The sequence below is a fragment of the Dendrobates tinctorius genome, unplaced genomic scaffold (assembly GCF_039654945.1).
Source record: "Dendrobates tinctorius isolate UK_male_01 unplaced genomic scaffold, ASM3965494v1 ptg000214l, whole genome shotgun sequence".
Lineage (NCBI taxonomy): Eukaryota > Metazoa > Chordata > Amphibia > Anura > Dendrobatidae > Dendrobates > Dendrobates tinctorius.
This window is the reverse complement of record NW_027361881.1, coordinates 2492126-2519297: the sequence shown is the minus strand read 5'-3', so window position 1 is coordinate 2519297 and position 27172 is coordinate 2492126. Positions and strand designations below refer to the sequence as shown.

General features: G+C 46.1%; 1 protein-coding gene across 3 annotated transcripts in view; it reads left to right on the top strand.

Moving 5' to 3' along the window:
* The first annotated feature begins 733 nt into the window (after positions 1–733).
* LOC141058710 (meckelin-like) overlaps positions 734–27172 on the top strand; it is a 30285-nt gene continuing 3846 nt past the window's right edge. The window contains exons 1-24 of one of the 3 annotated variants that reach the window (XM_073554905.1): positions 734–1029; positions 7423–7502; positions 7899–7980; positions 8085–8160; positions 8241–8298; positions 8761–8793; positions 9554–9616; positions 9770–9870; positions 9949–10045; positions 10294–10371; positions 10460–10525; positions 10654–10765; positions 10830–10947; positions 11034–11124; positions 11384–11440; positions 11585–11683; positions 11935–12033; positions 25071–25166; positions 25252–25351; positions 25631–25749; positions 25993–26133; positions 26219–26299; positions 26808–26924; positions 26996–27112. In XM_073554905.1, coding sequence (XP_073411006.1) covers positions 846–1029; positions 7423–7502; positions 7899–7980; positions 8085–8160; positions 8241–8298; positions 8761–8793; positions 9554–9616; positions 9770–9870; positions 9949–10045; positions 10294–10371; positions 10460–10525; positions 10654–10765; positions 10830–10947; positions 11034–11124; positions 11384–11440; positions 11585–11683; positions 11935–12033; positions 25071–25166; positions 25252–25351; positions 25631–25749; positions 25993–26133; positions 26219–26299; positions 26808–26924; positions 26996–27112 — 2265 coding nt within the window. In that variant the 5' untranslated portion in view covers positions 734–845. Of the gene's footprint in view, positions 1030–7422; positions 7503–7898; positions 7981–8084; positions 8161–8240; positions 8299–8337; positions 9617–9769; positions 9871–9948; positions 10046–10293; positions 10372–10459; positions 10526–10623; positions 10766–10829; positions 10948–11033; positions 11125–11383; positions 11441–11584; positions 11684–11934; positions 12034–25070; positions 25167–25251; positions 25352–25630; positions 25750–25992; positions 26134–26218; positions 26300–26807; positions 26925–26995; positions 27113–27172 lie in introns of those variants that run through there. The other 2 variants (XM_073554904.1, XM_073554906.1) reach the window with 2 other exon arrangements.

The following is a 27172-nucleotide window of genomic DNA, read 5'->3' as shown; positions in this document are numbered from 1 at the left end:
CAGGTATTGTAGCTGTCTCTCTCTCCTCTCCCCTTGTAGGACTACAACCCTCAGCAGGAGCAGGTATTGTAGCTGTCTCTCTCCTCTCCCCTTGTAGGACTACAACCCTCAGCAGGAGCAGGTATTGTAGCTGTCTCTCTCTCCTCTCCCCGTGTAGGACTACAACCCTCAGCAGGAGCAGGTATTGTAGCTGTCTCTCTCCTCTCCCTGTGTAGGACTACAACCCTCAGCAGGAGCAGGTATTGTAGCTGTCTCTCTCCTCTCCCTGTGTAGGACTACAACCCTCAGCAGGAGCAGGTATTGTAGCTGTCTCTCTCCTCTCCCCGTGTAAGACTACAACCCTCAGCAGGAGCAGGTATTGTAGCTGTCTCTCTCCTCTCCCCGTGTAGGACTACAACCCTCAGCAGGAGCAGGTATTGTAGCTGTCTCTCTCCTCTCCCCGTGTAAGACTACAACCCTCAGCAGGAGCAGGTATTGTAGCTGTCTCTCTCTCCTCTCCCCGTGTAGAACTACAACCCTCAGCAGGAGCAGGTATTGTAGCTGTCTCTCCTCTCCCCGTGTAGGACTACAACCCTCAGCAGGAGCAGGTATTGTAGCTGTCTCTCTCCTCTCCCCGTGTAGAACTACAACCCTCAGCAGGAGCAGGTATTGTAGCTGTCTCTCTCTCCTCTCCCCGTGTAGGACTACAACCCTCAGCAGGAGCAGGTACTGCAGCTGTCTCTCTCTCCTCTCACTCCGGCGGTGCAGTCACGTGATGGGCAGCTCCCGCCCTCTCCGCTGACCAATAGGCGTCGCGCTAGTTGCCGGGTGGCGGTTGCCATGGACACGGCGCTGTTGTCTCCGCCATGCCGCCCCCGGTCCCGGCCGCTCCGTGCTTCCTGCTGCTGCTCCTCGGGTTCTCCCGGGTGTGTCTCCCGCAGTCCACGTCCCTCCTCTTCCTCCAGCCCGGAGACTGCGGCCCCGGACAGTTCTACAGCACGGCCCGGCTCTCCTGCGGCGTCTGCGGCTCCGGAGTGCGGGCACCGGGCGGTGAGTGGCGCTGGGGAACTACAAGTCCCAGCATGTGCGGCTCCTCCGGCCTCAGACCGTGTTCACACCGCGGCTGTCACTCTCTGCAGTCTCTGCCTGTCTATTGCCGCTGACGTGACGCAGAGCGCAGTGTGAACAGGGCCTGGAGGCAGAGCTGCCCGGGAACCAGTGATGGAGCTGTCTATAGGGGCCTTAAAGCCGTCGCCACCAGTGCCATCACTACTAGTGCCACCGCCGCTAGGTCCATCACTGCCTGTGCCACCGCCGCTAGGTCCATCACAGCCTGTGCCGTCTCCGCTAGGTCCATCACCGCTAGTGCCATCTCCGCTAGGTCCATCACTGCCTGTGCCATCTCCGCTAGGTCCATCACAGCCTGTGCCATCTCCGCTAGGTCCATCACAGCCTGTGCCATCTCCGCTAGGTCCATCACAGCCTGTGCCACCGCCGCTAGGTCCATCACTGCCTGTGCCATCTCCGCTAGGTCCATCACAGCCTGTGCCATCTCCGCTAGGTCCATCACAGCCTGTGCCATCTCCGCTAGGTCCATCACTACTAGTGCCATCTCCGCTAGGTCCATCACCGCTAGTGCCATCTCCGCTAGGTCCATCACTGCCTGTGCCATCTCCGCTAGGTCCATCACAGCCTGTGCCATCTCCGCTAGGTCCATCACTACTAGTGCCACCGCCGCTAGGTCCATCACTGCCTGTGCCACCGCCGCTAGGTCCATCACAGCCTGTGCCGTCTCCGCTAGGTCCATCACAGCCTGTGCCATCTCCGCTAGGTCCATCACTGCCTGTGCCATCTCCGCTAGGTCCATCACTGCCTGTGCCATCTCCGCTAGGTCCATCACTGCCTGTGCCATCTCCGCTAGGTCCATCACTGCCTGTGCCATCTCCGCTAGGTCCATCACAGCCTGTGCCATCTCCGCTAGGTCCATCACTGCCTGTGCCATCTCCGCTAGGTCCATCACTGCCTGTGCCATCTCCGCTAGGTCCATCACTGCCTGTGCCATCTCCGCTAGGTCCATCACTGCCTGTGCCATCTCCGCTAGGTCCATCACTGCCTGTGCCATCTCCGCTAGGTCCATCACAGCCTGTGCCATCTCCGCTAGGTCCATCACTACTAGTGCCATCTCCGCTAGGTCCATCACCGCTAGTGCCATCTCCGCTAGGTCCATCACTGCCTGTGCCATCTCCGCTAGGTCCATCACAGCCTGTGCCATCTCCGCTAGGTCCATCACTACTAGTGCCACCGCCGCTAGGTCCATCACTGCCTGTGCCACCGCCGCTAGGTCCATCACAGCCTGTGCCGTCTCCGCTAGGTCCATCACCGCTAGTGCCATCTCCGCTAGGTCCATCACTGCCTGTGCCATCTCCGCTAGGTCCATCACAGCCTGTGCCATCTCCGCTAGGTCCATCACAGCCTGTGCCACCGCCGCTAGGTCCATCACTGCCTGTGCCATCTCCGCTAGGTCCATCACAGCCTGTGCCATCTCCGCTAGGTCCATCACCGCTAGTGCCATCTCCGCTAGGTCCATCACTACTAGTGCCACCGCCGCTAGGTCCATCACTGCCTGTGCCACCGCCGCTAGGTCCATCACAGCCTGTGCCGTCTCCGCTAGGTCCATCACCGCTAGTGCCATCTCCGCTAGGTCCATCACTGCCTGTGCCATCTCCGCTAGGTCCATCACAGCCTGTGCCATCTCCGCTAGGTCCATCACAGCCTGTGCCACCGCCGCTAGGTCCATCACTGCCTGTGCCATCTCCGCTAGGTCCATCACAGCCTGTGCCATCTCCGCTAGGTCCATCACAGCCTGTGCCATCTCCGCTAGGTCCATCACTACTAGTGCCATCTCCGCTAGGTCCATCACCGCTAGTGCCATCTCCGCTAGGTCCATCACTGCCTGTGCCATCTCCGCTAGGTCCATCACAGCCTGTGCCATCTCCGCTAGGTCCATCACTACTAGTGCCACCGCCGCTAGGTCCATCACTGCCTGTGCCACCGCCGCTAGGTCCATCACAGCCTGTGCCGTCTCCGCTAGGTCCATCACAGCCTGTGCCATCTCCGCTAGGTCCATCACTGCCTGTGCCATCTCCGCTAGGTCCATCACTGCCTGTGCCATCTCCGCTAGGTCCATCACTGCCTGTGCCATCTCCGCTAGGTCCATCACAGCCTGTGCCATCTCCGCTAGGTCCATCACTGCCTGTGCCATCTCCGCTAGGTCCATCACTGCCTGTGCCATCTCCGCTAGGTCCATCACTGCCTGTGCCATCTCCGCTAGGTCCATCACTGCCTGTGCCATCTCCGCTAGGTCCATCACTGCCTGTGCCATCTCCGCTAGGTCCATCACTGCCTGTGCCATCTCCGCTAGGTCCATCACAGCCTGTGCCATCTCCGCTAGGTCCATCACTACTAGTGCCATCTCCGCTAGGTCCATCACCGCTAGTGCCATCTCCGCTAGGTCCATCACTGCCTGTGCCATCTCCGCTAGGTCCATCACAGCCTGTGCCATCTCCGCTAGGTCCATCACTACTAGTGCCACCGCCGCTAGGTCCATCACTGCCTGTGCCACCGCCGCTAGGTCCATCACAGCCTGTGCCGTCTCCGCTAGGTCCATCACAGCCTGTGCCATCTCCGCTAGGTCCATCACTGCCTGTGCCATCTCCGCTAGGTCCATCACTACTAGTGCCATCTCCGCTAGGTCCATCACCGCTAGTGCCATCTCCGCTAGGTCCATCACTACTAGTGCCATCTCCGCTAGGTCCATCACCGCTAGTGCCATCTCCGCTAGGTCCATCACTGCCTGTGCCATCTCCGCTAGGTCCATCACAGCCTGTGCCATCTCCGCTAGGTCCATCACTACTAGTGCCACCGCCGCTAGGTCCATCACTGCCTGTGCCACCGCCGCTAGGTCCATCACCGCTAGTGCCGTCTCCGCTAGGTCCATCACCGCTAGTGCCATCTCCGCTAGGTCCATCACAGCCTGTGCCATCTCCGCTAGGTCCATCACTGCCTGTGCCATCTCCGCTAGGTCCATCACTGCCTGTGCCATCTCCGCTAGGTCCATCACTGCCTGTGCCATCTCCGCTAGGTCCATCACCGCTAGTGCCATCTCCGCTAGGTCCATCACTACTAGTGCCATCTCCGCTAGGTCCATCACCGCTAGTGCCATCTCCGCTAGGTCCATCACCGCTAGTGCCATCTCCGCTAGGTCCATCACTGCCTGTGCCATCTCCGCTAGGTCCATCACAGCCTGTGCCATCTCCGCTAGGTCCATCACTACTAGTGCCACCGCCGCTAGGTCCATCACTGCCTGTGCCATCTCCGCTAGGTCCATCACCGCTAGTGCCATCTCCGCTAGGTCCATCACAGCCTGTGCCATCTCCGCTAGGTCCATCACAGCCTGTGCCATCTCCGCTAGGTCCATCACAGCCTGTGCCATCTCCGCTAGGTCCATCACAGCCTGTGCCATCTCCGCTAGGTCCATCACAGCCTGTGACATCTCCGCTAGGTCCATCACAGCCTGTGCCATCTCCGCTAGGTCCATCACTACTAGTGCCATCTCCGCTAGGTCCATCACAGCCTGTGCCATCTCCGCTAGGTCCATCACCGCTAGTGCCATCTCCGCTAGGTCCATCACAGCCTGTGACATCTCCGCTAGGTCCATCACAGCCTGTGCCATCTCCGCTAGGTCCATCACCGCTAGTGCCATCTCCGCTAGGTCCATCACTACTAGTGCCATCTCCGCTAGGTCCATCACAGCCTGTGCCATCTCCGCTAGGTCCATCACTACTAGTGCTATCGCAGCTAGGTCCATCACAGCCTGTGCCATCTCCGCTAGGTCCATCACTACTAGTGCCATCTCCGCTAGGTCCATCACTACTAGTGCCATCTCCGCTAGGTCCATCACAGCCTGTGCCATCTCCACTAGGTCCATCACTACTAGTGCCATCTCCGCTAGGTCCATCACAGCCTGTGCCATCTCCGCTAGGTCCATCACTACTAGTGCCATCTCCGCTAGGTCCATCACAGCCTGTGCCATCTCCACTAGGTCCATCACTACTAGTGCCATCTCCGCTAGGTCCATCACAGCCTGTGCCATCTCCGCTAGGTCCATCACTACTAGTGCCATCTCCGCTAGGTCCATCACAGCCTGTGCCATCTCCGCTAGGTCCATCACTACTAGTGCTATCGCCGCTAGGTCCATCACAGCCTGTGCCATCTCCGCTAGGTCCATCACAGCCTGTGCCATCTCCGCTAGGTCCATCACTACTAGTGCCATCTCCGCTAGGTCCATCACAGCCTGTGCCATCTCCGCTAGGTCCATCACTACTAGTGCTATCGCCGCTAGGTCCATCACAGCCTGTGCCATCTCCGCTAGGTCCATCACTACTAGTGCTATCGCCGCTAGGTCCATCACAGCCTGTGCCATCTCCGCTAGGTCCATCACTACTAGTGCTATCGCAGCTAGGTCCATCACAGCCTGTGCCACCTCCGCTAGGTCCATCACTACTAGTGCTATCGCAGCTAGGTCCATCACAGCCTGTGACATCTCCGCTAGGTCCATCGCCGCCAGTGCCATCTTCGCTAGGTCCATCACAGCCTGTGACATCTCCGCTAGGTCCATCACAGCCTGTGCCATCTCCGCTAGGTCCATCACCGCTAGTGCCATCTCCGCTAGGTCCATCACTACTAGTGCCATCTCCGCTAGGTCCATCACAGCCTGTGCCATCTCCGCTAGGTCCATCACTACTAGTGCTATCGCAGCTAGGTCCATCACAGCCTGTGCCATCTCCGCTAGGTCCATCACTACTAGTGCCATCTCCGCTAGGTCCATCACTACTAGTGCCATCTCCGCTAGGTCCATCACAGCCTGTGCCATCTCCACTAGGTCCATCACTACTAGTGCCATCTCCGCTAGGTCCATCACAGCCTGTGCCATCTCCGCTAGGTCCATCACTACTAGTGCCATCTCCGCTAGGTCCATCACAGCCTGTGCCATCTCCACTAGGTCCATCACTACTAGTGCCATCTCCGCTAGGTCCATCACAGCCTGTGCCATCTCCGCTAGGTCCATCACTACTAGTGCCATCTCCGCTAGGTCCATCACAGCCTGTGCCATCTCCGCTAGGTCCATCACTACTAGTGCTATCGCCGCTAGGTCCATCACAGCCTGTGCCATCTCCGCTAGGTCCATCACAGCCTGTGCCATCTCCGCTAGGTCCATCACTACTAGTGCCATCTCCGCTAGGTCCATCACAGCCTGTGCCATCTCCGCTAGGTCCATCACTACTAGTGCTATCGCCGCTAGGTCCATCACAGCCTGTGCCATCTCCGCTAGGTCCATCACTACTAGTGCTATCGCCGCTAGGTCCATCACAGCCTGTGCCATCTCCGCTAGGTCCATCACTACTAGTGCTATCGCAGCTAGGTCCATCACAGCCTGTGCCACCTCCGCTAGGTCCATCACTACTAGTGCTATCGCAGCTAGGTCCATCACAGCCTGTGACATCTCCGCTAGGTCCATCGCCGCCAGTGCCATCTTCGCTAGGTCCATCACCGCTAGTGCTATCGCCACTAGGTCCATCACAGCCTATGACATCTCAGCTAGGTCCATCGCCGCCAGTGCCATCTTCGCTAGGTCCATCACAGCCTGTGCCATCTTCGCTAGGTCCATCGCCGCCAGTGCCATCTTCGCTAGGTCCATCACCGCTAGTGCTATCGCCACTAGGTCTATCACAGCCTGTGACATCTCTGCTACGTCCATCGCCGCCAGTTCCATCATCGCCTGTGCCATCGCAGTTAACGTCCATCGCCGCTAGGTCAATCACCGCCTGTGCCATCTCCGCTAGGTCCATCGCCGCCAGTTCCATCACCACTAGTGCCATCGCTGTTACGTCCATTGCCGCTAGGTCCACCGCCTGTCTCATCTCCGGTAGTTCCATCGCCACCTGTGCCATCTCTGCTAGGTCCATCACCACTAGTGCCATCTCCGCTAGGTCCATCGCTGCCAGTGCCATCTCCCCTAGGTCCATTGCCACCCGTTCCCTCCCCCCAGTGCCATCACTGCTAGATCCATTGTCACCAATGCTATCTCCGCTAGGTCCATCGCCGCCAGTGTCAACTCCGTTAGTGCCACCTCCGCTAGGTCCATTGCCACCACCGCTAGGTCCATCAACATCAGTGCCATCACCGCTAGGTCCAGTGCCATCACCACTAGATCCATTGTCACCAGTGCCATCGCTGCTAGATCCATTGTCGCTAGTGCCATCACCGCTAAGGACATTGCCGCCAGTGCCATCGCTGCTACGCCCATTACCGCTCGATCCATTGCCGTATGCAGGTGACCAGGTCATGATCTTTTTCTGAGCTCGGTGTCTCCTCCGGTTCTAGGTCTCGGCTGCTCCTGTTCAGCAGGTTTTGCTGTTGAGGATTTGGGATCTCCAGAAGTGACCTGTGACCAGTGCCCGGTGGTAAGTGCCTGGGCTCAGTGCAGTATACACGCCGTATCTCCTCACGTACCCACAGACGGTATTAGAGCAATCCATTAACCCCATACATGCTGGCATACAGTGGTCCGGAACGGAGGGGCAGCGCTGATATCTCAGTACCCCCTTTTCAGCCATCTTTTCAGGATATATGCATCTGGAAAAGTTGGGTGACAACCTATATGGCCAGCAATATGTACCCATATTCTGCTTTCCCAGAATGCTGTCTGGTTACTCAGCTTTTCCGGGACCTAATCAAACTAAGAAATTTCTGACTATAAATGTAAGGACTTGTTATAAGAGAACGGCCGGATGCTAACACGGCGCCATGACTGATCGGCAGATGGGTGGATAAACCGCCGGTGATGTTTCCCTCCGTAGGATATGACGGTGTCTGTGGACCGCAGGACCTGCCTGAGTTGTGTCGGTGGCAGCTGCACCTGCGCCAGCGGGGAAGCTAGAGGTGAGATGTGACGCTCCTGCGCACCTCATGCCGCTCCATCTGTACAATTATTTTTGACAGCTCTGCAAATTATTGGAGATTTACTTTTTTGTCTTCATTTTTAGAGGAAGATTTAATAAACAAAACAGCCAGATGCGTCTTATGTGCGAAAGGAACACGGCCAAACGCAGCCGGAGACCGGTAAGTAACGTCGGTGACCCGTCCATCACAGGCTGCAGGGGATTGTGCGGCTTTACAACGTATCACACTCTTTTCTGCAGGTGTGAACTGTGTCCCCCGACCTATGGATCTAATTGCAGCTGCCCTGCCAGCCAGGAGGTAAGTGCTCCCACACATCTCCTGCCAGCCAGGAGGTAAGTGCCCCCACACGTCCCCTGCCAGCCAGGAGGTAAGTGCCCCCACACGTCCCCTGCCAGCCAGGAGGTAAGTGCCCCCACACGTCCCCTGCCAGCCAGGAGGTAAGTGCCCCCACACATCTCCTGCCAGCCAGGAGGTAAGTGCTCCCACACATCTCCTGCCAGCCAGGAGGTAAGTGCCCCCACACGTCCCCTGCCAGCCAGGAGGTAAGTGCCCCCACACGTCCCCTGCCAGCCAGGAGGTAAGTGCCCCCACACGTCCCCTGCCAGCCAGGAGGTAAGTGCCCCCACACATCTCCTGCCAGCCAGGAGGTAAGTGCTCCCACACATCTCCTGCCAGTCAGGAGGTAAGTGCCCCCACACGTCGCCTGGCCTGCGCTGTCGGACCCTTCTCTGTCCTGACCCCTTGTTCTTCTCTCTGCAGAGTGGAGGCCTCTGTCTTTCCATCGAGAAACAGGTAATCTCCATCCACAGCAATTACTGACAACGTGGGATAAAAAGACCCCAAAACTAGTCCAATGTTGCGTCACATCACAGCGATATTCTGTACATATCCCGTATTGGGAATCGGGGCGCAGCAAATCTCTGTTCTGAACTCCATGCTGATATGTGCTTTGATACACTGTAACAAGCCATCAGCTGTTAGAAGTAAGCCTCCTGGGAAGTGGGCATGAGTATTGTGCATGAGCCCGGATGGTCCTCCTAACCCCGCAGATAGGTGTAGACACAGTCATCCAAGGTTAAAGGGGCTCTCCAGCGCTGCTCACGTCTGCAATGACGCAGGAGAACGCCTCTGTCTTTTGAGTTCATACTGTTTTTATTCACTGACAGCAAGCAGAGAGATGCTGAAAACGATGGAGAATTGAAACAGAACTTATATTATGCAGTCATTAAAGGGGTGATGCAATCTTCCCACCAGTCCTGAGGATAAAAGGGATATGGCGTGGCTTCTTCCCTGCCCAGCTGCTCTCTAATCGTGCGCTGTGCTGCCGTTCCCCTGCCCAGTCGTGGTGGGAGTGTTGGCAGTAAAGGGGTGCTTCCTCAGGATCGGTAGGGTCCCTGTGGTGACGACTCCTCTGATCATAAAGTGACCCCTTGTCCTCCTGCTATGCCATCATTTCACTCTTCTTTAAGCTTTGGTTACAATTCTCTGGTCGCTGCCTTTATGGAGAGACCACGGATCATGGAACCAGCTGTGTGTGTCGGTGTTTCCACAGGACCTCCCCGCGGTGACGCTATGGGAGTCACTCTACCTCTTTGCCAGCTTCGCAGTTTGCCGGGTGAGTGATATTGGTCGGGGCTGTCAGATGCGGGGTCCTCGTGAATATCAGGTGGTCTGCATTACTGTCAGCCCGAATAATGTACAGCGGAGACCCCCAATATGGCGGCTCCAGCGTCCGCCACCCTCATAGTCTGTGTGTTCATATCCTCAGGACAACCTCAACGCCACCGCCTGCCAGGTCCTGGCCAATATGGTCGTCATGAACGCCTTCTCCAGCAGCAGCAAAGCCTACGAGCTGTACAGCGACATCAGGTGAGCCGGGGGTCCCGGTCCCATCCTCCGCAGAGTTGGCGCCCCCTGCAGGCAGTAACCATTAGGTTTCTCCCTCAGTTCATCCAATGCATTCCTGCCCCCCGTGATCTACAGTACGGTCTCTCAGCTGGGCAGCACCGCGCCTTCCACCCTGTCCTACCAGAGGAACGCACAGGTGAGGCTCAGGAATTGCACTGTAGTATCGCGCCATTACATACGGTCCCAGCCTCAGGATCTGTGCTCGCTGTGAACAACACAATCTAGCACTGCTCACAGCTGGGGGTTTGCTACAGTCACACGTGTCAGTGATGATGCTGGGCTGGATACAACTGCAGCAAAGCCTGAAGACTTCACACTGACTGCACAGTGCTAGCGAGCTGTCGTCCATGCCGCCATGTTCACCTCGGCTTCTGTTCCCGACAGATGCAGTTCCGATTGGTGAAGTACGACGTCCGCGGGAATTTCTTGGGCTGGGAAGCTATGAAAGGAGACACATTGCAGGTAAGTCACAAGTGCGCAGCGCTGCAGGGAAAAGCATGGCGGTTGCTACTACTGTGGAGCCCTTTCCCTCTTGTTTTGTGTCCTGCAGATGTGTCGGTCTACGCAGAACGCCTTGGATGCCGCCTTGAGATTCGCAACAATTTACAGCCTATCGGTGAGTTACGTTCCCGCAGCACTAAAGTGATTGTGTGCCACCCTGCAGCTCGGCACCAAGGCACTCAACCCTAGCGTTGCACCTCCTGCCGCCCGCAGTGTTCTCTGCCGGTGTCTGATCTCTTCCAGAAGGTGCCGGAGCCTGTATTTTATGAGCTGTTCCTGCTGTACTCCTCCACCAGCGGCGCCACCATGCTGTGGCCGGTACCCGTATGGAATGCCAACATCCAGGGCAGCGCTGGTAAGTGACCGCCACCGTTACATTGTGCCGCTCGTTGCCCTGCTGATCTCGCATCATCTTACAGGCATCCTCGGCTCCCGCGCCCTCCGGCGATTCTTCCTGGTTGACGGCATCTCTGACAGACGGGTGAATCTCTCCAGTGTTCCCGCCTCGGTCACTGTCGCCACAAGCCTGACCCTCAGGTGCCGCCATGATCAGTGCCCCGAACCCCATAACCAGCTGCTCCCCTCCTCCTCCGGCACTAACCATGTGACCTCTTCCCTTACAGAGTGTACCTGCCGCTCAGCCCCCCGAGCAGCGAGCCCCCCGTCCAGCTGACTGTACATTACGACAAGCTGAGTCTGCAGGCAGCGACACAGGTAATCCGCCGGTGACGAGTCTGCATCATAGTGACCAGACTCCAGTCACATCCAGAGCTGCATTGCATCCATTACATCACTGCAGACAGAAGCATGAGGGACACGTTGGGCCGTGTACTGCTGAGCATATTATGGCATAAAAACTACAACTCCCAGAGTAGAGCAAACCTTACCCAGAGGGCTCTGCAGCTCTGGCTGTGATTGGAGGATGCTCGTCCTGGCCGATCTCTTCCACATGCTCCTGTTTATTCCCCATCAGGTGTCATTTGCCGTCACGTACGCGCAGAGCCAGGGGACCTTTAAACGGGACACAGACGTAAGTGACCAATAATTCAGACCAAAGGTTTTTATCATTTTATGAAATATTGTTCCTTACTCTTTTCCTGATCTCTGCTTGCTGTCAGTGAGTTGAAGCGTTCACGTTGACCTCTAAATACCAGCATTGATTTGTCTTCTTCAGATCACCATTGGGGTGTTGGGCTCTCTGGCCGCATTGCTGGCGATATTGGAGACCAGCACTTGGCTGCGGCGATCGGGGCAGCAGAGCATTGGCATCATGGTAAGAGCCGACCGCGGCCATGGGGTATTGTAGTGATAGTACACCTGCTACCTTCACCGTGCCCTCAGGTAAGAATATCACAGAATCCTCGGATACAAAACTCTGCACAAACGTTATAACTTATTATTCCTTGGATCGGAACTTCACATCCCGTAATGCATAGATTCCCGCGATCACAGTGAGGAGTCTGCACACATCCGTCACAACCACAGCCACCCATCATCTCTAATCAGCAAATCTTATTTATGTAGGTGATCATTAAATTCCTGGCATTCCTGTGCGGCACACTGGCAAACACATTCTTCCTGGTGGCTTATGGGATCGCAATCTATTGGCTGATAGCATTTAAGGTAAAAGGAAGAAACCAGAAAAAAGTTAAATTGTTCATATTATTTCCATCTAACACTGCCCCCTATGTACAAGAATATCACTGCTATAATACTGCCCCTATGTACAAGAATATAACTACTATAATACTGCCCCTATATACAAGAATATAACTACTATAATACTGCTGCTATGTACAAGAATATAACTACTATAATACTGCCCCTATATACAAGAATATAACTACTATAATACTGCTCCCTATGTACAAGAATATAACTACTATAATACTGCTCCTATGTACAAGAATATAACTACTATAATACTGCCCCCTATGTACAAGAATATAACTACTATAATACTGCTGCTATGTACAAGAATATAACTACTATAATACTGCCCCTATGTACAAGAATATAACTACTATAATACTGCACCTATGTACAAGAATATCACTGCTATAATACTGCCCCTATGTACGCGAATATAACTACTATAATACTGCTGCTATGTACAAGAATATATCTGCTATAATACTGCTCCTATGTACAAGAATATAACTACTATAATACTGCCCCCTATGTACAAGAATATAACTACTATAATACTGCCCCTATGTACAAGAATATACCTACTATAATACTGCCCCCTATGTACAAGAATATAACTACTATAATACTGCCCCTATGTACAAGAATATAACTACTATAATACTGCTCCCTATGTACAAGAATATAACTACTATAATACTGCTCCTATGTACAAGAATATAACTACTATAATACTGCTCCCTATGTACAAGAATATAACTACTATAATACTGCCCCCTATGTACAAGAATATACCTACTATAATACTGCCCCTATGTACAAGAATATATCTACTGTAATACTGCCCTCTATGTACAAGAATATAACTACTATAATACTGCTCCTATGTACAAGAATATAACTACTATAATACTGCTCCTATGTACAAGAATATAACTACTATAATACTGCTCCCTATGTACAAGAATATAACTACTATAATACTGCCCCTATGTACAAGAATATAACTACTATAATACTGCCCCCTATGTACAAGAATATATCTACTGTAATACTGCCCCCTATGTACAAGAATATAACTACTATAATACTGCTCCTATGTACAAGAATATAACTACTATAATACTGCTCCTATGTACAAGAATATAACTACTATAATACTGCCCCCTATGTACAAGAATATAACTACTATAATACTGCTGCTATGTACAAGAATATATCTGCTATAATACTGCTCCTATGTACAAGAATATAACTACTATAATACTGCCCCTATGTACAAGAATATAACTACTATAATACTGCACCTATGTACAAGAATATCACTGCTATAATACTGCCCCTATGTACGCGAATATAACTACTATAATACTGCTGCTATGTACAAGAATATATCTGCTATAATACTGCTCCTATGTACAAGAATATAACTACTATAATACTGCCCCCTATGTACAAGAATATATCTACTGTAATACTGCCCTCTATGTACAAGAATATAACTACTATAATACTGCCCCTATGTACAAGAATATAACTACTATAATACTGCCCCCTATGTACAAGAATATATCTGCTATAATACTGCCCCTATGTACAAGAATATAACTGCTATAATACTGCCCCTATGTACAAGAATATATCTGCTATAATACTGCCCCCTATGTACACGAATATCACTGGTATAATAATGCCCCCTATGTACGTGAATATAACTACTATAATACTGCCCCCTATGTACGCGAATATAACTACTATAATACTGCCCCTATGTACAAGAATATAACTACTATAATACTGCCCCCTATGTACAAGAATATAACTACTATAATACTGCCACCTATATACAGAATATAACTACTATAATACTGCTCCTATGTACAAGAATATATCTACTATAATACTGCCCCCTATGTACAAGAATATAACTACTATAATACTGCCCCCTATGTACAAGAATATAACTACTATAATACTGCCCCCTATGTACAAGAATATAACTACTATAATACTGCCCCCTATATACAAGAATATAACTACTATAATACTGCCCCCTATATACAAGAATATAACTACTATAATACTGCCCCCTATGTACAAGAATATAACTACTATAATACTGCCCCCTATATACAAGAATATATCTACTATAATACTGCCCCTATATACAAGAATATAACTACTATAATACTGCTCCTATGTACAAGAATATAACTACTATAATACTGCTCCTATGTACAAGAATATAACTACTATAATACTGCCCCCTATATACAAGAATATAACTACTATAATACTGCCCCCTATGTACAAGAATATAACTACTATAATACTGCTATATACAAGAATATATCTACTATAATACTGCCCCCATGTACAAGAATATAAGTACTATAATACTGCTCCTATGTACAAGAATATAACTACTATAATACCGCCCCCTATATACAAGAATATAACTACTATAATACTGCCCCCCTATATACAAGAATATAACTACTATAATACTGCTCCTATATACAAGAATATATCTACTATAATACTGCCCCTATGTACAAGAATATAACTACTATAATACCGCCCCCTATGTACGCGAATATAACTACTATAATACTGCTCCTATATACAAGAATATATCTACTGTAATACTGCCCCCCATGTACAAGAATATAACTACTATAATACTGCCCCTATGTACAAGAATATATCTACTATAATACTGCTCCCTATATACAAGAATATATCTACTATAATACTGCTCCTATGTACAAGAATATAACTACTATAATACTGCCCCCTATGTACAAGAATATAACTACTATAATACTGCCCCCTATGTACAAGAATATAACTACTATAATACTGCTCCTATGTACAAGAATATAACTACTATAATACTGCTCCTATGTACAAGAATATAACTACTATAATACTGCCCCCTATATACAAGAATATATCTACTATAATACTGCCCCCTATGTACATGAATATAACTACTATAATACTGCCCCCTATGTACAAGAATATAACTACTATAATACTGCCCCCTATGTACAAGAATATAACTACTATAATACTGCCCCCTATATACAAGAATATAACTACTATAATACCGCCCCTATATACAAGAATATAACTACTATAATACTGCCCCCCTATATACAAGAATATAACTACTATAATACTGCTCCTATATACAAGAATATATCTACTATAATACTGCCCCTATGTACAAGAATATAACTACTATAATACTGCCCCTATGTACAAGAATATATCTACTATAATACTGCTCCTATGTACAAGAATATAACTACTATAATACTGCCCCCTATATACAAGAATATAACTACTATAATACTGCTCCTATGTACAAGAATATAACTACTATAATACTGCTCCTATGTACAAGAATATAACTACTATAATACTGCCCCCTATGTACAAGAATATATCTACTATAATACTGCTCCTATGTACAAGAATATAACTACTATAATACTGCCCCCTGTATACAAGAATATAACTACTATAATACTGCTCCTATATACAAGAATATATCTACTGTAATACTGCCCCCCATGTACAAGAATATAACTACTATAATACTGCCCCCTATGTACAAGAATATATCTACTATAATACTGCTCCTATGTACAAGAATATAACTACTATAATACTGCCCCCTATATACAAGAATATAACTACTATAATACTGCTCCTATATACAAGAATATATCTACTGTAATACTGCCCCCCATGTACAAGAATATAACTACTATAATACTGCCCCTATGTACAAGAATATATCTACTATAATACTGCTCCTATGTACAAGAATATAACTACTATAATACTGCCCCCTATATACAAGAATATAACTACTATAATACTGCTCCTATGTACAAGAATATAACTACTATAATACTGCTCCTATGTACAAGAATATAACTACTATAATACTGCCCCCTATGTACAAGAATATATCTACTATAATACTGCTCCTATGTACAAGAATATAACTACTATAATACTGCCCCCTGTATACAAGAATATAACTACTATAATACTGCTCCTATGTACAAGAATATAACTACTATAATACTGCTCCTATGTACAAGAATATAACTACTATAATACTGCTCCTATGTACAAGAATATAACTACTATAATACTGCTCCTATGTACAAGAATATATCTACTATAATACTGCTCCTTATGTATAAGAATATAACTACTATAATACTGGCCCTATTATTATTATTATTTATTGTTATAGCGCCATTTATTCCATGGCGCTTTACATGTGAGGGGGGTATACATAATAAAAGTACAATAATCTTAAACAATACAAGTCATAACTGGTACAGGAGGAGAGAGGACCCTGCCCGCGAGGGCTCACAATCTACAAGGGATGGGTGATAATACAGTAGGTGAGGGTAGAGCTGGTCGTGCAGCGGTTTGGTGGATCGGTGGTTACTGCAGGTTATAGGCTTGTCGGAAGAGGTGGGTCTTCAGGCTCTTTTTGAAGGTTTCGATGGTAGGTGAGAGTCTGATATGTTGTGGTAGAGAGTTCCAGAGTAGGGGTGATGCGCGAGAGAAATCTTGTATGCGATTGTGGGAAGAGGAGATAAGAGGGGAGTAGAGAAGGAGATCTTGTGAGGATCGGAGGTTGCGTGCAGGAAAGTACCGGGAGACGAGGTCACAGATGTATGGAGGAGACAGGTTGTGGATGGCTTTGTATGTCATGGTTAGGGTTTTGTACTGGAGTCTCTGGGCAATGGGGAGCCAGTGAAGGGATTGACAGAGGGGAGAAGCTGGGGAATAGCGGGGGGACAGGTCGATTAGTCGGGCAGCAGAGTTTAGAATAGATTGGAGGGGTGCGGGAGTGTTAGAGGGGAGGCCACAGAGCAGGAGGTTGCAGTAGTCAAGGCGAGAGATGATGAGGGCATGGACTAGGGTTTTTGCAGATTCTTGGGTGAGGAATGAACGGATTCGTGAAATATTTTTGAGTTGAAGTCGGCAGGAAGTGGAAAGGGTTTGGATATGTGGTTTGAAGGAGAGATCAGCGTCAAGGATTACTCCGAGGCAGCGAGCTTATGGGACTGGAGAGAGTGGGCAGCCATTTACTGTAATTGATAGGTTCGTAGGGGGGGTCACGTGAGATGGGGGAAAGATGATGAATTCTGTTTTGTCCATGTTAAGTTTCAGAAATCTAGCGGAGAAGAAGGATGAAATAGTGGACAGACATTGAGGGATTCTGGTTAGTAGGGAGGTGATATCTGGTCCAGAGATGTAGATCTGTGTGTCATCAGCATAAAGATGATACTGAAAGCCATGAGATTCTATGAGCTGTCCCAGGCCAAAGGTGTAAATAGAGAACAGCAGGGGCCCAAGGACTGAAGGTACTGTCACACTTAGCGATGTACCAGCGATCCCGACCAGCGATATGACGCGGTCAGGATCGCTGGTACATCGCTAAGTGGTCGCTAGTGAGCTGCCACACAGGCAGATCTCACTAGCGACATCGCTGGGGACGGGGGTCGTTACTTACCTGTCACACCAGGCGATCCTGCGTCCTCCCGCCCGGCTCCACGCGTCGCTCGTCCTCACAGCAGGAAGCGCCACAGGAAGCTGACGACGAGAAACAGTCCTGAACGTTCTCGCGCGATCAGCGATAACCAGCGGGGGAGCCGGTCGTAGGTAAGTATCAGACACAGAGATATCGCTAGCAATATCGCTATAACGTCACTAGTTATAGCGATATTGCTAGCGATATCTCTTAGTGTGACTGGCCCTTGAACCTTGTGGGACTCCGACAGATAGGGGGCGAGGTGAGGAGGTGGTGTGTGAGTGGGAGACGCTGAATGTCCGGTCTGTTAGGTATGATGAGATCCAGGAGAGGGCCAAGTCTGTGATGCCGAGGGATGAGAGGGTCTGTAATAATAGGGAATGGTCCACTGTGTCAAAGGCAGCCGACAGGTCCAGGAGGAGGAGGACAGAGTAGTGTCGCTTGCTCTTGGCGGCTAGTAGGTCATTGGTGACCTTAGTAAGGGCTGTTTCAGTGGAGTGGTGTGACCGGAAGCCAGATTGTAAGCGGTCGAAGAGGGAGCAAGAAGAGAGATGGGAGGACAGTTCAAGGTAGACGTGTTGTTCCAGGAGCTTGGAGGCGTAGGGGAGAAGTGATATAAGGCGATAGCTAGATACAGAGGATGGATCAAGAGAGGGCTTTTTGAGGATAGGTGTGATGGAGGCATGTTTAAAGCTTGAGGGGAAAACACCAGTTGTTAGTGATAGGTTGAAGAGATGGGTTAGGGTTGGGATGAAGACTGTGGTGAGGTTTGGTATGAAGTGGGATGGGATCGGGTCGAGTGCACAGGTGGTGAGATGTGATCTTGAGAGTAGAGTGGAGAGTCGATCTTCTGTAATGGTGGAGAAGTTGGTTTTGAAGGTGGAGGGCTGGGAAGTTGGGAGGAAGGGCTCTGGGGGTTGTTGACCAAAACTGTCTCTGATGTTATCAATCTTCTGCTTGAAAAATGAGGCAAAGTCTTCAGCTGAGATGAGTGGGGAGGGAGGAGGTGCTGGGGGGCGGAGGAGAGAATTGAAGGTGTTGAATAACTGTTTAGGGTTGTGAGACAGGGAGGATATGAGAGATGAGAAGTAGGTTTGTTTAGCTGTGGCGAGTGTGGTCTTGAAAGTAGTGAGGGACTGTTTGAATGCGATGAAGTGCTCGTTGGAGTGGGATCTTTTCCATCTGCGCTCAGCAGCCCTGGAAGCTCGCCTCAGCTCTTTGGTCAGGCTGGTGTGCCAGGGCTGTCTGTTGATTTTGCGAGTTTTGGTATGTGTAAGTGGGGCAGCGGATTCCAAAGCTACAGCTATTGTGGTGTTGTGTATTGTGTTGGGTATTGTGGCCCTATGTACAAGAATATAACTACTATAATACTGCTCCCTATATACAAGAATATAACTACTATAATACTACTCCCTATGTACAAGAATATAACTACTATAATACTGCTCCTATGTACAAGAATATAACTACTATAATACTGCTCCCTATATACAAGAATATAACTACTATAATACTGCTCCCTATGTACAAGAATATAACTACTATAATACTGCTCCTATGTACAAGAATATAACTACTATAATACTGCTCCTATGTACAAGAATATAACTACTATAATACTGCCCCCTATGTACAGGAATATAACTACTATAATACTGCCCCTATGTACAGGAATATATCTACTATAATACTGCTCCATATATACAAGAATATAACTACTATAATACTGCCCCCTATGTACAGGAATATAACTACTATAATACTGCCCCTATGTACAGGAATATATCTACTATAATACTGCTCCCTATATACAAGAATATAACTACTATAATACTGCTCCTATGTACAAGAATATAACTACTATAATACTGCCCCTATGTACAGGAATATATCTACTATAATACTCCCTATATACAAGAATATAACTACTATAATACTGCCCCTATGTACAAGAATATAACTACTATAATACTGCTCCTATGTACAAGAATATAACTACTATAATACTGCCCCCTATGTACAGGAATATATCTACTATAATACTGCCCCTATGTACAGGAATATATCTACTATAATACTGCTCCCTATATACAAGAATATAACTACTATACTACTGCCCCCTATGTACAAGAATATAACTACTATAATACTGCTCCTATGTACAAGAATATAACTACTATAATACTGCTCCTATGTACAAGAATATATCTACTATAATACTGCTCCTATGTACAATAATATAACTACTATAATACTGCTCCTATGTACAGGAATATAACTACTATAATACTGCCCCTATGTACAAGAATATAACTACTATAATACTGCCCCCTATGTACAAGAATATAACTACTATAATACTGCTCCTATGTACAAGAATATAACTACTATAATACTGCCCCTATGTACAGGAATATATCTACTATAATACTCCCTATATACAAGAATATAACTACTATAATACTGCCCCCTATGTACAAGAATATAAACTACTATAATACTGCCCCCTATGTACAGGAATATATCTACTATAATACTGGCCCTATGTACAGGAATATATCTACTATAATACTGCTCCCTATATACAAGAATATAACTACTATAATACTGCCCCCTATGTACAAGAATATAACTACTATAATACTGCTCCTATGTACAAGAATATAACTACTATAATACTGCTCCTATGTACAAGAATATATCTACTATAATACTGCTCCCTATATACAAGAATATATCTACTATAATACTGCTCCCTATATACAAGAATATAACTACTATAATACTGCTCCCTATATACAAGAATATAACTACTATAATACTGCTCCTATGTACAAGAATATAACTACTATAATACTGCTCCTATGTACAAGAATATATCTACTATAATACTGCTCCCTATATACAAGAATATATCTACTATAATACTGCTCCCTATATACAAGAATATAACTACTATAATACTGCTCCCTATATACAAGAATATAACTACTATAATACTGCTCCCTATATACAAGAATATAACTACTATAATACTGCTCCTATGTACAAGAATATAACTACTATAATACTGCCCCTATGTACAAGAATATAACTACTATAATACTGCCCCTATGTACAAGAATATAACTACTATAATACTGCCCCCTATGTACAAGAATATAACTACTATAATACTGCTCCTATGTACAAGAATATAACTACTATAATACTGCTCCTATGTACAAGAATATATCTACTATAATACTGCTCCCTATATACAAGAATATATCTACTATAATACTGCTCCCTATATACAAGAATATAACTACTATAATACTGCTCCCTATATACAAGAATATAACTACTATAATACTGCTCCTATGTACAAGAATATAACTACTATAATACTGCTCCTATGTACAAGAATATAACTACTATAATACTGCCCCCTATGTACAGGAATATACAGTCATATGTAAAAGTTTGGGCACCCCTATTAATGTTAACCTTTTTTCTTTATAACAATTTTGGTTTTTGCAACAGCTATTTCAGTTTCATATATCTAATAACTGATGGGCTCAGTTATATTTCTGGATTCAAATGAGGTTTATTGTACTAACAGAAAATGTGCAATCTGCATTTAAACAAAATTTGACCGGTGCAAAAGTATGGGCACCCTTATCATTTTCTTGATTTCAACACTCCTAACTACTTTTTACTGACTTCCTGAAGCACTAAATTGGTTTTGTAACCTCATTGAGCTTTGAACTTCATAGCCAGGTGTATCAAATCATGAGAAAACGTATTTAAAGTGGCCACTTGCAAGTAGTTCTCCTATTTGATTCTCCTATGAAGAGTGGCATCATGGGCTCCTCAAAACAACTCTCAAATGATCTGAAAACAAAGATTATTCAACATAGCTTTTCAGGGGAAGGATACAAAAAGTTGTCTCAGAGATTTAACCTGTCAGTTTCCACTGTGAGAACATAGTAAGGAAATGGAAGAACACAGGTACAGTTCTTGTTAAGCCCAGAAGTGGCAAGCCAAGAAAAATATCAGAAAGGCAGAGAAGAAGAATGGTGAGAACAGTCAAGGACAATCCACAGACCACCTCCAAAGACCGGCAGCATCATCTTGCTGCAGATGGTGTCACTGTGCATCGGTCAACAATACAGCGCACTTTGCACAAGGAGAAGCTGTATGGGAGAGTGATGTGAAAGAAGCCGTTTCTGCAAGCACGCCACAAACAGAGTCGCCTGAGGTCTGCAAAAGCACATTTGGACAAGCCAGTTACATTTTGGAAGAAGGTCCTGTGGACTGATGAAACAAAGATTGAGTTGTTTGGTCATACAAAAAGGTGTTATGCATGCGCTGTATTGTTGACCGATGCACAGTGACACCATCTGCAGCAAGATGATGCTGCAGGTCTTTGGAGGTGGTCTGTGGATTGTCCTTGACTGTTCTCACCATTCTTCTTCTCTGCCTTTCTGATATTTTTCTTGGCCTGCCACTTCTGGGCTTAACAAGAACTGTACCTGTGTTCTTCCATTTCCTTACTATGTTCCTCACAGTGGAAACTAACTGGTTAAATCTCTGAGACAACTTTTTGTATCCTTCCCCTGAAAAGCTATGTTGAATAATCTTTGTTTTCAGATCATTTGAGAGTTGTTTTGAGGAGCCCATGATGCCACTCTTCATAGGAGAATCAAATAGGAGAACTACTTGCAAGTGGCCACTTTAAATACCTTTTCTCATGATTTGATACACCTGGCTATGAAGTTCAAAGCTCAATGAGGTTACAAAACCAATTTAGTGCTTCAGGAAGTCAGTAAAAAGTAGTTAGGAGTGTTCAAATCAAGAAAACGATAAGGGTGCCCATACTTTTGCACCGGTCAAATTTTGTTTAAATGCAGATTGCACATTTTCTGTTAGTACAATAAACCTCATTTGAATCCAGAAATATAACTGAGTCCATCAGTTATTAGATATATGAAACTGAAATAGCTGTTGCAAAAACCAAAATTGTTATAAAGAAAAAAGGTTAACATTAATAGGGGTGCCCAAACTTTTACATATGACTGTATCTACTATAATACTGCCCCCTATGTACAAGAATATAACTACTATAATACTGCCCCCTATGTACAAGAATATAACTACTATAATACTGCCCCTATATGTAGAAGAATATAACTACTATAATACTGCCCCCAATGTACAAGAATATAACTACTATAATACTGCCCCCTACGTACAAGAATATAACTACTATAATACTGCCCCCTATGTACAAGAATATAACTACTATAATACTGCCTCCTATGTACAAGAATATAACTACTATAATATTGCTCCTATGTACAAGAATATAACTACTATAATACTGCTCCTATGTACAAGAATATAACTACTATAATACTGCCCCTATGTACAAGAATATAACTACTATAATACTGCCCCTATGTACAAGAATATAACTACTATAATACTGCCCCCAATGTACAAGAATATAACTACTATAATACTGCCCCCTACGTACAAGAATATAACTACTATAATACTGCCCCCTACGTACAAGAATATAACTACTATAATACTGCCTCCTATGTACAAGAATATAACTACTATAATATTGCTCCTATGTACAAGAATATAACTGCTATAATACTGCCCCTATGTACAAGAATATAACTACTATAATACTGCTCCTATGTACAAGAATATAACTACTATAATACTGCTCCTATGTACAAGAATATAACTACTATAATACTGCTCCTATGTACAAGAATATAACTACTATACTGCTCCTATGTACAAGAATATAACTACTATAATACTGCTCCCTATATACAAGAATATAACTACTATAATACTGCTCCTATGTACAAGAATATAACTGCTATAATACTGCTCCTATGTACAAGAATATAACTACTATAATACTGCTCCTATGTACAAGAATATAACTACTATAATACTACTCCTATGTACAAGAATATAACTACTATAATACTGCTCCTATGTACAAGAATATAACTACTATAATACTGCTCCCTATATACAAGAATATAACTACTATAATACTGCTCCTATGTACAAGAATATAACTGCTATAATACTGCTCCTATGTACAAGAATATAACTACTATAATACTGCTCCTATGTACAAGAATATAACTGCTATAATACTGCTCCTATGTACAAGAATATAACTACTATAATACTGCTCCTATGTACAAGAATATAACTACTATAATACTGCTCCTATGTACAAGAATATAACTACTATAATACTGCTCCTATGTACAAGTTTATAACTACTATAATACTGCTCCCTATGTACAAGAATATAACTACTATAATACTGCCCCCTATGTACAGGAATATATCTACTATAATACTGCCCCTATGTATAAGAATATAACTACTATAATACTGCTCCTATGTACAAGAATATAACTACTATACTGCTCCTATGTACAAGAATATAACTACTATAATACTGCTCCCTATATACAAGAATATAACTACTATAATACTGCTCCTATGTACAAGAATATAACTGCTATAATACTGCTCCTATGTACAAGAATATAACTACTATAATACTGCTCCTATGTACAAGAATATAACTACTATAATACTGCTCCTATGTACAAGAATATAACTACTATAATACTGCTCCTATGTACAAGTTTATAACTACTATAATACTGCTCCCTATGTACAAGAATATAACTACTATAATACTGCCCCCTATGTACAGGAATATATCTACTATAATACTGCCCCTATGTATAAGAATATAACTACTATAATACTGCTCCTATGTACAAGAATATAACTACTATAATACTGCCCCCTATGTACAGGAATATATCTACTATAATACTGCCCCTATGTATAAGAATATAACTACTATAATACTGCTCCTATGTACAAGAATATAACTACTATAATACTGCTCCTATGTACAAGAATATAACTACTATAATACTGCTCCCTATGTACAAGAATATAACTACTATAATACTGCCCCTATGTACAAGAATATAACTACTATAATACTGCCCCCTATGTACAGGAATATATCTACTATAATACTGCCCCTATGTACAAGAATATAACTACTATAATACTGCCCCTATGTGCAAGAATATAACTACTATAATACTGCCCCCTATGTACAAGAATATAACTACTATAATACTGCCCCCTATATACAAGAATATAACTACTATAATACTGCCCCTATGTACAAGAATATAACTACTATAATACTGCCCCCTATGTACAAGAATATAACTACTATAATACTGGTATGTACAAGAATATAACTACTATAATACTGCCCCTATGTACAAGAATATAACTACTATAATACTGCCCCCTATGTACAAGAATATAACTGCTATAATACTGCCTGTTCTTTGTTGCTCTTCACTTTTTGCAGGGTCAGACGTCGGTGGTCACTGTGACTTTGCCTCCCTCTGGGGGGCAGGTGGAGACAGATTTCATCATCTACTTATCGGTGGCGTTTTCTCTGAAGGTATCGGGGCATATTGCTCGTTGTTGTGTAGGGTAATGGCTCTCACTCCGTCCTCTCGGCTGATTCTCGCCCCGTTTCTCCCCAGGCGCTGGAGCTTATCCATTTGCTCGTCTCACAGCTCACATACAACATTTTCTTGATCGACTGGGAAAAACCAAAGGATAAAACTCCATCTAATGTGCCAGGTCTGTCCATCATTCCGCGGACCTTTGTGTTTACATTTTTTTTTATCATATAAAGTGAACCTGTCCCGCTTATCATGGTTTCCGGTTTACATGTTGCCCGATGTGGACCAAATTGATTATAACATGTTGTTTATGTCATATCCTCTATTATTTATGGCTTAGGAGTCCAGTGGGCGTTTCTTTTTAATTACAGTTAATTATTAGGACCGCCCACTGGACTCATAAGGTGAGAATTAGGTAAAAAGAGTGCAAGCGCTTTCTCACTACTTCATTTTCCAGGAAAGTCCAATGTCAGCTTCTGGAGGACCATTTTGGTGGCCAATGAGTGGAATGAGATCCAGGCTCACCGGAAGCTCAGTCCTCTGCTGCAGCTCTTCTTAGTTCTGCTCCTACTAGAGGTAAAAAAAAAAAAAAAAAAAGTTTAATTTAGATGGTATATAGCTTTAAGAATGGGAGGAGCTTATCATGTACCCTACCACCTCTAGACCAATCAGAGTTCAGATACCATGTAGACACTGACTCCAGCACAGTCAGGCATGGCCGCCTCCTGTCTGCACGTTTATCGCTGATTTTTTTTTTTGTTATTTAACAAGCAAGGAACATATACTGAAAAATTATCACTTTTTTTTCTCGTTTTTAAGGTTGTGGGCCTCAAAAACATTGCCACTAAGGACCTAAACCTGGACCTGCACCCATCAACTGGAGGCTATCAGGCCCCAATGAGCATTATCCTGAGGTTTGGCATGTCCGCCTCCATGTGGTTGGCTGTTGGGATCGTACAGGTCAGTGAGAATTGCATTGTGGGATTTGATGTTGGGATAATGTACACCAGTACAGAAAGGGTCAATACATCTCTCTGTATTTCAGGTTCTGTTCTTCATTTTTATTTTTGAGAGATTCTTTGAAGACAAAATCAAACAATTTGTGGATTTGTGTTCTCTCAGCAACGTGAGTCCATTATTAGTCACTCTGTGCTTGAATCATAAGATCCTGTCTGCAGCCACCACTAGGGGGAGCTCCCTGTATAGAGAGATAGATGATAAGATCCTGTCTGCAGCCACCACTAGGGGGAGCTCCCTGTATACAGAGATACATGATAAGATCCTGTCTGCAGCCACCACTAGGGGGAGCTCCCTGTATACAGAGATACATGATAACATCCTGTCTGCAGCCACCACTAGGGGGAGCTTCCTGTATACAGAGATACATGATAAGATCCTGTCTGCAGCCACCACTAGGGGGAAGCTCCCTGTATACAGAGATACATGATAAGATTCTGTCTGCAGCCACCACTAGGGGGAGCTCCCTGTATACAGAGATACTTGATGAGATCCTGTCTGCAGCCACCACTAGAGGGAGCTCCCTGTATACAGAGATATATGATGAGATCCTGTCTGCAGACACCACTAGGGGGCGCTCTCTGGATACATGTTGTATACTGTGATATTTGCGGCAGGTGTCGGTTTTCATCCTGACTCACAAGTGTTATGGATATTATATCCATGGACGGTCGGTGCACGGACAGGCGGACGTCAGTATGGAGGCCATGCTGGATCACCTGCGGAAAGAGGAGGTGCGTGTAATCTTCTAGAGGCCGGAATCTTTATCGACCAATCAGATTGTGACTTTTTCTGTCTGTTGCAGGAAAACTTGTGTCCCCTGCGGGGGTTGGAGCCCGGCTCGGAGGTGCAGACGTTTGAGGTGCTGCTGAGCGAGCGGGTGCGGGAGCAGTATGAGAAGATCATGCAGCCGCTTATTGAGGTAATGGAGACCTCACTGTTCGTGGACACAAACTATGGGGGTCCCATTATGTGAGCAGCA